A 12,917-nucleotide genomic window follows, 5' to 3' on the forward strand; every position below is an offset into this window, starting at 1 on the left:
GTGCCCCGGTCCGGGAAGATCCCACATGCCGCGGAGCGGCTGGGCCCGTGAGCCATGGCTGCCGAGCCTGCGCGTCCGGAGCCTGTGCTCCACGACGGGAGAGGCCACAACAGTGAGAGGCCCGCGTACCACAAAAAAAAAAAAAAATTCACATGGACTATGCACATGAGGTCTGAAATTAAAATCATTTAAATTACCAAAGTTCAAGAAAGCTTGGAAAGCATTAACAGATGAAAAACGTGACTTTGCTTCGAAAAGTTCGCTAATTCAAGAACATCCTAACAGATTGCTTTTCCAGTAACATTTAATTCTGAATAGAGATAAAGGGAAAATATACATATAATCCACAGGCTGCCGGAGTGTTAAGTATCAGGGGATGTTCCTATGATCCACAGAAAATTGGGCCCTACAACAAACGTGCTTTTTCTAACCACCAAGATACAATTTCACAATCATGAACACTGTGTGATAATATTCCAGACAAAAATTAAACAAGGAGAACTGTGGCACATAACCAAGGACAGGACTCCAAAGGGCCAAACTGATTTGCATATTAATTCAAACATGGACCTTTTTGCTTTAATAAGGAATATCATTTTCGAGGAATCTCTAGGTGAGACTGCCATGCTCACTGGTAGAGACTTGTTGACCAATTTATTTGAAAATGAGCTCATATGATAAACCCAAACCACAATGAGGAAAAGACAACCCTTCCTGATCAGTAAATAACAAACAGTGAATCCACAGAGGAACCAGGGCAGGCTGGTACTGCTGTCCTCTCTCCCTCTTTACTCGTCACATCTGGGAGGCCAAGCAGTTCTCTGTCAGAGTCAATCCCTTCCTCCAACTTAATAAGGACAGAGGGTTATCTCATCCTCAGAGTTTTAGTTGCCAGTTATTAGCCTGTTTGCCCCTTACACCCTCCAGCTTCCTATCTCCCATTTCAAAGCTGTCCTGCCTCTCCAAAATGGATTGGGAGAAACTAGACATGACATATCTCCTTCTAGGTTCTCCTGGAAGTATGCTTTCTGTACAACCCAAAACAATTGGGGTCAAGACAATGTGTAAGAAAGATCCCTGTTGAGCTTCCAAGAGGAGCACAGCCAGCTTCTGTCCCTTCTGTGCTCAGAATCCCTCCTGTCTCAGACATGGTCTAGGCCATGGTCTAGTCCCTGGGCCACCAGTGGCATGGCTCTATTAATGCCCGTTGAAACTACAAGGATTCGTGGTGACCTGAGGCCTGACCTAAGGGTTCTGGAAGAGACTCCTATCTGAGCTCTACAGAGCTCAGATAGAACCTCAGATCTGTATGCAAATAGGCAGATGGTATGGTCTTCTTAAGACTTCAATACTTCTGAATCCACCCCTATCTGTCCCCACACACACTCCTTCTCATTTCTCCATGACAACTCCTACTTCTGATACCCCTGGGCTGTTCTACAACTGGGATGATAAGGGCACTTCAATAAAAAATCAAGCCACTGCCTATTTTTGGTCTCAAGAGGAAGCAAAGATACTGGACCAAAGGATAGTATGACAGCTCTTGAAATGTAAGCTTTCGTGCTGGTCACCAGTTCCTAGTGTGATGTTACCAATGAAAAATGCAGAAGCTCTGCCTCTTGGTCCCCACCCAACTGGTTCTTCTTACCTTTGGTTCCATTGAAATGAAACTGTGTGTTCCTCTGCTTGAGAGAACTGACCTTTTAATCGTCCTGCTGTGATAGAAGTGGTAGTAATCCTTCAGGGCCCCGATCTGCAAAGGCAGGAGGGAAAGGATATAAGAGAGTTAACGTATGAAAAGTCTTCTGTTTTCCTGGTTTTTCATTAAAATAAGAACACAAAAGCAAAAAAAAAAAAAAAAGGAAAAGGTCCATAAATTATGCAGCTGCTGGCCATGCTTAAATGTTACTTGAACCTTGGTGATCACTTTTCAAAAGAAAGACATGTGATATGAAATGGAGTGTCCTTGAGGCGGTGACCGTGGAACTAAAGATTATAATGGGGCAGCTTGGGCCCTCCATATCTCCCTTTTAGTGTTTAATTTATATGCAGCATTTTAAGTAATTCTATATCAATCTATATCCAAATGTATGAAAGAGAAACAAATATCAAATAGCTATCTGGTTATAAAAACACATCGCATTTTGTTTGCTCCGAGAAGCGTACAATGAAAGACCTTGTTAGATTATTTATATCATTAATTTGAAACAAGTCCTAAGCAATTGATCATTCGCAAAGAAAACACTACTTAGTTTGTTTCCTGACTTCAGTAGACAGTATAAATACATAGCTCTTATTCATGTGTTGCAAAACTAAAAGTGGAATGAATGGCAATTTCTAAAACAAAACAAAGATCACACGTCCTACCTATCAGCTAAGCTTCCTGTGTGACAATAGTTCAATCGACTTTACCTTAACCATTTCTTTAACAAATTAGTATTCTCATTTATGCACCCCTTTCTTTAGTTAAAAACAGGTCTGTTTAGGATAGCTGTAAAAATAAATCCCTGTCCATTCTAAGAAAACAAACTAACACAATTCCAAACAATCATATTCTTTCAGCAGATTGTAAAATGTGGATCACATAATGGAAATTAAACCATACAATGAGCTAAGGCAGGAGAGCTTGGTTCTAGTTTCGGCTGACGGTCACCAGAAGTGCCTTCTTAGCTAAATCGCATATACTTACTATGTCTCAGTTTCATTATCTATAAAATTGGACTTCAAGCCAGTTCATTTCTCAGATCACTACAGCTGTCAAATTCCATTCTTTACCACTGACACTTTACTCGCCTTGGGCAAATAACATTTAGGGCTATTCCTCCAGAGCCATTGCTCTACCCTAAAGGAATGACCACCATCAAGATGTTTTCCAATTAGGACAATTCAAAAGTTAGGCCTTCTTAATTAATAAAAAAAAGAGAAAAAAGTCATTGCCCCAGCTTAATTTTTTCAGATAAAAGGTTTACTTTTTATTCCCATCTTTTCATCACATTCTCAATCATCGTCCCGCCCTTCCAATAAGGATGATCAACCAAATTTCTGTGCCATTTAAGAGTCATCTCCTCACTGGGACTTCATGCTCTAATTGAATGTTTCTTATCTTCATTAAATTTGAATGTCTGAAGTCTCCCATTTCTGATTCAAATGGAACTGCCCAGATATACACAGAAGAGATCCTGGACTCTGAAAACAAGTAGGAAATGAGGCAATCCTAGCTGAAACCCTAATCTCAATGATTCTGGACTCTGAAGCAGTAGAAAACAATGAGGAAGAGGGCACAGGTGCCACTCCCAGTCTCCACGGGTGTTTCAAGGAGGGTTTTACAGGCCAACTTTAAAATTCCAGAGGAGTAGGGGTAGAATCCAGGAAGGGCTGCATAATCCTCTATCAGAAATCTTAAAATCCCAAGTAGCTTAGAGCTTTCACCTCATGTAGTTTCTGTCAAGAATGCTCCTTGGGGGCTTCCCTGGTGGCGCAGTGGTTGAGAGTCCGCCTGCCAATGCAGGGGACACGGGTTTGTGCCCCGGTCCGGGAAGATCCCACATGCCGCAGAGCGGCTGGGCCCATGAGCCATGGCTGCTGAGCCTGCGCGTCTGGAGCCTGTGCTCCGCAACGGGAGAGGCCACAACAGTGAGAGGCCCGCGTACCGCAGAAAAAAAAAAAAGAATGCTCCTTGAGTAAATACAGTTGTTTTTGTGGAAAGGAACAGAGAATCTCTGAGGAAGAACTTTTTATCAACGTGAAAAGTGCCAGTATGTTTAAGATCATGTCCACTCAACTATTACGGAACCTCTTTGACTATAGGAAATGACTGAATTCAACTCAACTATTAAACTCAAACTGTGGATGAGATACACCCTGAAGAAATATTCAGATCCTTTGTGGCTTCAATGGTACACACCAGAACGCTGGCCTAATGCAGTGTACACGGAGCTGGAAAGTGGAACCCTTGTCCTGACTTCACTTGCTCTGGGATTTTGGATACATCACTTAACCTCTTTGGGCCTTGGTTTCCTCAACTGTGAAATAAGGACACAGGAGGTACAGTGGACAGAGACTGGGCGTCAGAGTCTAATGGGGGATAATAGTGTTTATGGGTTAGTGTGGTGATAAGGATTGAATGTAATAGTAGGTACACTGCCTAGTCAAGTCACTGTCTAGCACATAGTAAGTAGCAGAAGGTTATGAGTTTCCCTTCTAAATTTATATTCAAATCCTACCTTCCCTCACCTCCTATCCTCTAATTAATCCCTCACCTCTGTCTCTTGGCAGGATTCCTCTTAATCTGCCCTGGTATCACCTCCCTTATTTCACTTCCCTTATTTCACTGGCAAAAATCGAAAGGGTTGATGATACACTGTTGGCAAGGATATTGGCACAAATGCAGCTCATACAGGATCAGTAAAGAGCGTACCATGGTACAAGTGTTTGGAGAGCCATTTGGCAATATTAATAAAATTACACACAGTTCTTAACCTTTGACCTAGCCTTTCCACTTCTTAAAATTGATTCTATATGTATAGTCATTTACGTAAAAGAACGGATGTTAGTTAGAGCAAATTTTGTAAAAGCAAAAGAATGCAAACAACTAGCTGCCATCAATAGGTGATTGGTTCTATATGAACTGAAATGGATTGTCTCCAAGGTAGTGGATAAATAAATAAATAAATAAATACAGGTGCAAAAGAGGCATATAATATGACCCAATTTTGGGGGGAGAAAAAAGGAAGACTCTAGATGATGTGTGTGCTTATATGCACAGGATATTTCAAGAAGGAAACTTGACAAACTGGAAAAGGGGGATTTTCTTTTCATTATTTATGTGGCTGCATTATTTTTTTAAATTAAACTAACCAAAAATGAAAAAAATAATACAAATGAACACGTGAAATAGCACACACACAAATCCCACCTACTTTTCCAGGGGCAAATACGCTCCCCCAATTCCATGGGACTGATACAAGGGCCACTTCTATTTGGGCCATTAAATCTCTTTAGCAGTACACTCTATTTAAACTCCATCTTTCAGGGATTCTGTTTCCTCTATAGGGTTATGGAATGGTGTTCACTGATTAGCTGATGCCTCAATTACAGAATGCCTGCCACGTGCCAAGCATCTTGCTGTTCTTCCGCATGTTATTATATTTAACTTCATCTCCTCAAGAGCTTCTGAAGACAAATATTATTACCTCCAACTTGATAAAGGAGGCTATTGAGGCTCTGGTAGTGCCCGAATGTACACAGCTGGTATTGTGAGGTGGTAAAATGTAAACCTTTGTTGAATGCCTAGCATCGGGGTGAATTTAGTTAAGTTTCATGGTGCATCCCGTCGATGGGCTCAGAAGACGCATTCCGACATCCTTCTAGTGAGCCTTCCTATACTGCAGAGCTAAATTCTATGCAGCCAGGGTTCTGAATGTGTTTAAGGTTCTACCAATCAAAGGCAGACTGTGGCATCGTGAGGCATGCTCTTGGAGGCATTTACATGTTTAGTGGTGGCTGTGGCTAAAGGTCTTAGTACCTGGTTGCTAGCTTTCTGGGCATTCATTTGCACATCCCGTTTTGTCAGTCAGTTGCTAAGAGATTTTAGAAGAACTACAGGGGCATCATAGGGTAGCTTCCTCCTTCCTCAGCTTCCTCACTGAGGCAGAAGCAGCAGCTCTGGTGGAGGCCCATGCTGTGGGGTGGCTTTGGGGGCCTTTTCTGAAAACTTGGCCCTCCTGATACTCCAAGCTATTTAATAGTCAATACTGAATGCCTTCCACAGCAGACCAAGCAGTGGATTCAGTAGTTGGCTCCCCTGAATATTCCAAACTGGACAGATGAGAATTTCTGAAAAAGTAGCTTTATATATATACAATCTTGCACAATTTAGAGATCCTCAAAGGTATGTACCTTTTGAGTCATGGGCTACAGGCACCACTGAGCCACAGGCTACGGATGACCCACTGTGTCTGCTCTAACATCCTGTTAGATGACTACACTGGCTTCTTGGCTTCTCACAGCCATTCACACCAATCTCCTCTCTCAAGTCTTCCTATACAGTAGCCAGGATAAGGTTATAAATGTACATTTGACTGTCATAGTTCATACGCCAGCTTCAAATCCTTGAGTGGCTTCCCTTTGCTGTTAAAGTAAATAGTAATATTTAATATTATTTAATAATATAATTTTAAAGTTAATAATAATAATATCAACATTTATTCTGTGCCGGGAACTAGTCTACATGCTTTATCTAACTCATTGAATAAAAGCACTGTGGCCACACCTCGATGAACCTGTCAGCTCTCTCAGGCTGCTTGTTTGTCTTGTTTTCCCTCCTGCCCTGTCCAACTTACAGATTTCCCCAAATTCTGTACTCCTTTTCGAAAAGTTATTTGCTATCAGCCTACAAATAAAATTTTTTTAATGGGCCAAAGTTTGAATAGACATTTCACAAAAGATATACAAATGGCCAATAAGCATGTAAAAAGATGCTCAAATGCAAATTAAAATCATAGTAGCACTATACACACACCAAAATGGCTAAAATTTAAAAGGTAGACAATACCCATTTTTAATGAGATTATGGAGCATCAGAACTCTCATACGTTGCTAGCGGGAGTAGAAAATGGTTCAACATCTTTGGAAAATCATTTGGTAATTTCTTATGAAACATACATCCTCCTCATGACCCAGCCATTTCATTTACAGTATTTACCCAAGAGAAATGAAAACCTATTTCCAAACAAAACTCATACACAAATGCTTATAGCAGCTTTCTTAATAACAGCCCCAAACTGGAAATAATGCAAATGTCTATCAACAAGTGAATGGATAAATCAATTGTGGTATATTTATAGAATGGAATGCCCAGCAATAAAAAGGAACAAAACTCTGACGCATGCAGCTACATGGATGAAGGTCAAAACAGCATGCTGACACAAAGAGGATACACTGTATGATTCCACTGGTAAGAAGTTCTAGGACAGTTACTCTATCATGACAGCAAACAGATCAGTGATAACCTTGGGGAAAGCCTGGAGAAACTTTTGAGTTTGGGAAATGTTCTATCTCATGACTGTGGTGGTAATTCCATCAGTGGTAAGTGCTCCGGCACGTTGGAACCAGCTCATTGCAGGCTTGCCAGATCCAACTGCATCTTTTCCCAACACCCTCTTCAGGGACATCACATTGCTGACTTGACATCAACAATGATGGAAGTGTTTAACACATCAGGAAAAATTGGCAAAGGCTACAAATTAGGGCTTCTTTCTTCCCTGATCAGTCACTTGTTTAGTATTTATCAGCACAACCCCGGGTATGTACATTTGTCAACACTCTTCCAATCTTACACAAAAGTGGCTGCGATGGGGAATATATCAATTATACCACAATAATGGCGAGTTCAAAAGTTATATCTCCTCTACTGATCTCTGGTTCCCTTTCCCATCTGTAGAATGATTCAGAGATTGGGAAACGCGAGGACCCAGTGACCTGGGGCTCTTCAGCTCAGATATCCCCCCACCTTCTCAGGTGAGGTGGGGAGGAACCAAGACAATTGTTCTTGCCGATCAGTCTCCAACATCCAGGAGTTAATGTTTGAAACTCCTGCTTGCTAAATTCCATTCAGACAGAGAGCTACAGAAACACTGCCTGGATATACTGATTTCCCTTCGTTAAAATTTGACCGTGATGCCTCATTTGTACTTCCCTGAGAATATTAAAACCATTGTAATTATTTGCCTTCTGTATTTCAGACTCTATAACATTCAAAGGAGAATCAAAGAGAAGGTGGCCATGATTGCTTTCCCCAAAGTCACCAAGAATACTCCAACTTCAGGGCCTTTGCACCTGCTTTTCCTCTGCCCAGAATGTCCTTCTAGAAATCTCCGTAACTCACATCCTCTCTGCTTTCAGGTGTTTGCTCAAATGCTCTCTTCTCAGGGAAGATTTCCACCCAACTGACCACCCAATTTGAAATTGCTGTCTCCAGCATACCCCACTGCCCCTTCCCTGATTTGTTTCTCCCCTTCACATTTATCACCGCTTAACGTATTATATATTCTCTTTATTTGTCCCGTTTATTGCTGGTTTTCCCCTACTAGAATGTTAGCTCCATAGGTCAGGAATTTTTGTTTTATTCACTGCTGAATTAGACTTAGCTCCTATTAACAGTGCCAGGCATACCCAATAAATGTCAGAATGAATGAATGAATGAATGGTCCCTGATCTTCAGGAAATCAAAGCAGCAGTGAGCATGTCTTTAAACCTTAGGGAAGGCTTCTTGCAAATCTCTTTATAACCCTTTCTGTGATACAACATTAACATATAACATACACTTTATACTTAATAAATGTTGAATGAATGAATGACATTATTACATGTAAACATATCTGAAAATTAAGAATTTACTACCAACAACCACCTAATCACCAAAGTCTGCGTTTGTATTCTTCTCTCTTATTTCATCATACTCAATGACCTATTGGAATCACTGAACAAACGTGATATTTATAACAAGGCTGTTGAATTTATTAAATATTAAATTAGAAGGCAACTCACTGCAGAATCTGATGAATTGCTAATATTTATAAAGTACAAACTAAGTGCCCAGCATCATTGCACTGTGTCCTCACAACCATACGAAGTAGGTATCACGATTTCCATTTTATATGCACGGAAGCAGAAGCTCACAAAGTTTAAGAACTTGCCTAGGGCCACACAGAGAAGGGCCAAGCTCAGGTTGATTCTGGGCAGCCTAACTCCAGAGTATATGTTCTCAACTACTCTAAAAGATGTTTAAAATAAAAGGTTTCTAAGGATGAATTTAAAACAATTACCCAGAAGACTGTGCTCCTAAGAGTTGTACACAGAGGGGATGTTTTCTAGGGATATTTCTATCTACTTTGAGCAGATCCAAAAGAGAAAGTGTTGACAAGCATCTTTGAGAGTGAGAGAAAGCCCGTTCATGTCCTCTGTGGGGGGCAAGGAACTTGGTCTCTGTTTCCTGTTCTACCACTGACCCCAAGGAACTTACATTAGTGTCTTCTTTAGGTGAGAAATTATCTTTAAGGCACACCTCCACCTTGAAGTTCAAGGGGCGTTCTAGGCTTAACAAGTACAATACCTGGCACCAAGCATCTTGGATGTTACTCCATAAAACACCACAAATGACATGAAAAATGTCTTCCTTAGACTTTAGTTTCAAGTCAATCACTCCAGCTCTTTAGAGAATGACATTAGAATACATGAATTCAGAGCAAAAGAACTACAATCTTTTTTTTTTTCATCAGGATGCTCAAGGAAAGGTGTATAATCTCTATGATTTTAGAGCAACTTTCTCAGATATGCAGGAATGTGACAGCTGAATAAAGGTCCCCTAAAAATTTTCATATCCTGATCCTCGGAACCTGTAACTATGTCACCCTATATGGCAAAACGGACTTTGCAGCTGTGATTAAATTAAGGGTTTTGAGATGGAGAGATTATCCTGGATTATCCGGGTGGGCCCAATGAGATCACAAGAGTCCTTATAAGAGCAAAGTCAGAGAGATGTGATGGCAGAAGCTCAGAGAGAGACAGAAACAGAGATCAGAGATGGGGAGAGGGAGAGGGAGAAAGAAAAAGAAGGAAAAGAGAGAGACAGAGATTTGAAGATGCTATGTTGCTGGCTCTGAAAATGGAGGAAGGGGTCACAAGCCAAGGAATTCTGGTGGCTTCTAGAAGCTGGAAAAGGCAAGGAGATGAGGCTCCTCCAGGATTTCTGGAAGGAATGCAACTCTGACGACACCTTCATTTTAGGTTAGGACCTCTGGCTCCAGAACTGAAAGATAATAATTTTGTGTTTTTTTGTTTTGTTTTTTTCTAATGCGGTACGCGGGCCTCTCACTGTTGTGGCCTCTCCCGTTGCGGAGCACAGGCTCCGGACGCGCAGGCCCAGCGGCCATGGCTCACGGGCCCATCTTCCCGGACCGGGGCACGAACCCGTGATCCCTGCGTCGACAGGCGGACTCTCAACCACTGAGCCACCAGGGAAGCCCTAATTTTGTGTTGTTCTAAGCCATTAAGTGTGTGATCATTTGTTACATACGGCAGCAAGAGGAAACTAATACTAGGTAGAACTGGTATCTCAGTAGACATCCATGAGAAGCAAAGGAAACGAAACTAGACTATTTGTATTTGGAGCCTGTTTATTCTTCATAATTTTCAGGACTCTCTCGGTATTCAGTTATCAATTTCTAAGTAGCTATACCAGTATAATAATAGTGATTAGTATCAGCCCAGTACTCTGCTCAGCACTTTGTTAATCCTCAAAACAAACTGAAAAGCAAGATGAAGCAACTGGCCCAGCAAAAGAGAACCAGTAAGCAGCTTGTTTATTCAAAGCCAACGTATAATTAATACTACTAATAACAACAGGTACCACTTACTGATGCTTTCCTACATTATCTCCAATCTCTCCAACAACCCTGCAAAGGAAGGAGAATTATTCTAATTTTCTGGAGAAGGAAATGGTCCAAACCTGGGAGAGGCTAAGTAACATGCCCAAGTGAGGAAATGCCTGAGTCTGATTTCAAAAATCTAAGCTTTTTCTAGTCATAGCACTTTGTTTTTTATTTAAAATTTATTCAAAGGGTTTTCTATCACCACATTTAATTCAGTATGCACACTCAAGTATCCTCACCCCATCCCACTCCTTTGCCCTCACCAAGATGAGGCCTCATTATTTTATTCTAAAGCTACCTGATCAGCAGAGTATAGCAGAATCTAGGTCCCAATAGTCCATCTTAAAAGCGGGTGATCAAAAACATCCTGACTACAAATCCCAAGCGAGCAAGAAACGGATACAGCAATTTCACCAAGAAAATGTAAGACAGAAAAAACAGAGTGAGCACCAGATTTTCCCAAGTTCAAGTGAGAAACCTACAGTCTACCCTGCTATTCACACAGGACAGGAAGTTTCCCTTGAAGCAAATCAGAGAATATCAGAGTTGGAAAAGACCGTGACAGGATTTTGATCTGCCTTTCCTCGCTGAATGCAGGAATCCATTCTTCAACCTTTAAACATAGAGCGCTGCATTTTCTGGGACAGGCCATTTGTTAGGAAGTTCTCCCAGATAATTAGTCTAAATCCACTCCTCATTCCTGGTTCTAGCTTGTGAGGCCAAACCCAATAGGGTCATCCCTCTTCTGCGTGCCAGACAGCCAACACGTCCCTACTACTGGGTCTTCCCTGTTCTTGGCCGAACATCCGAGTTTTTCCATTTTTTTCTCATGTGACAGGCCTTTGCAAGGTTGCTTCCCCTAGACGTGCCAACATCCATAATGCCTTCCCAGAAAACTTGGAACCCAGAACATAACACAGCTCAACTCTAGGTATGGTGGAGCCAGGATGGAGTCATGATCCCATGACCTCCCTGGGCAATGTATTTCTATTAGAAGTAGCTTAAAACTGAAATATTTTTAGCTGAATGAACTTGGCCAACTGAAAAATCCTCAGATGTCCTTTTTAATTTGGTTCTCCTGCAGTCTATACTTTAATTTCTTAAATGTAAATGATAGAAATGTACATTTCTGTTGAATATTGAATGCCATTTTCTATATCCTACTCTATACATTTACAGCCTGCCAAGACATTCACTTATTTACCGAGAGCATACTCTATGTCAAGCACTGATCCAAAGACACTGGAGATGGAGTGAGCAAGACAAAGACCCTGCTAAGATGCAGATAACATTCTGACTTGACTCTGACAACCCCACTGTGTCAACGGCAAGTTTGATATTTACATTTTCCCTATTGAATCAGAATATTTCTCCCAAGAGAACTGACATAATTTTTCATATTAGTCTATTATAGATAAGGATGGGGTTTAACATTCAACGTATAACATGTTTGGAACAGTTATTTAAGAATGAACTGTAAACGGCATTAGGCTTGTATTTTCTTTGATCCATTTTCATCCAAAATGAATAATTATATCCTTAACGTAATATAATCTGTGTACTGTATTCCTCAGATAAAAACATTTATTACTGCTATTTATAGTCAGTTATTCTTTCCAAGAGCTTTTAAAAACTCATCTGTAAGTAATTTCTGGAGAAACGAAATTATTGTTTAATATTTAAACTATTCCACCTGCTTATAAGACACACATCACACACACACACACACACACACACACGAAGTAAGAGTCTAAGAAAGGCTGAGCGAGAATGAGCACACACAGCCTATATTTAGATCTGTATTACTCCTTTCATTACTGATCACTTTTGCAACTTGAAAGCATTTCCACATACTACATGGAAACAAACATAAAATCGTACCTATTTTGATAGGTGGCAACATTTCTAGAATTACCCCAGGAACAGTAAATTTTCTCTTTAGATTCAATGATTCTCAACCCTTGCTAAACATTAGAATAACACGGAGGCTAAAAAAAAAAAATACTAAGTGTTCATTTCCCCCCATGTCCACCCCAGAGATTCTGACATAAGGATCTAAGTTAAAAGCCAGGGCATGAGTATTTTCTTTTAAAAAGCATTCTAAGTGATTCTACAGGTGAACAACCACTATTCTAATCCATCCATCTCATTCTGCAGAAATAGAACAATTTACTCTGAATTCTGCAATCTCCATTCAGTTATTCCTATCTAATTAATTAAAGTACGTTTAAATGAGAAAATATCTAATTAATTTGATTTCAGCACTAATGTAACTGGTATGTTTTGTTCTTTTATTCATCCCCTTAATTATTTCAAAAGCCATCTCTCCCCAAAAACAAAGTTTTTAGAAAAATGTATTTAGTATAACCAGATTAGTAATTTCCAGTATTTTATCACACTGGTAAACAGAGGCTAAACTGAGCTCTATAGAATTTTAAATGACACGTTTTATTCTTTCTTTTTTTTTTTTTTTTTTTTTTTTTTTTT

General features: G+C 40.3%; 1 protein-coding gene across 1 annotated transcript in view; it reads right to left on the bottom strand.

The window, feature by feature from the left end:
- Window positions 1-12,917, bottom strand: part of PCSK5 (proprotein convertase subtilisin/kexin type 5) — a 324,200-nt gene that overhangs the window by 284,167 nt on the left and 27,116 nt on the right. Inside the window, exon 2 of the mRNA XM_007450986.1 lies at window positions 1,649-1,753. Coding sequence (XP_007451048.1) covers window positions 1,649-1,753 — 105 coding nt within the window. The remainder of the gene's footprint in view (window positions 1-1,648; window positions 1,754-12,917) is intronic.

This window comes from Lipotes vexillifer, unplaced genomic scaffold, assembly GCF_000442215.2.
Source record: "Lipotes vexillifer unplaced genomic scaffold, Lipotes_vexillifer_v1.1 scaffold204, whole genome shotgun sequence".
NCBI classification, from domain to species: domain Eukaryota; kingdom Metazoa; phylum Chordata; class Mammalia; order Artiodactyla; family Lipotidae; genus Lipotes; species Lipotes vexillifer.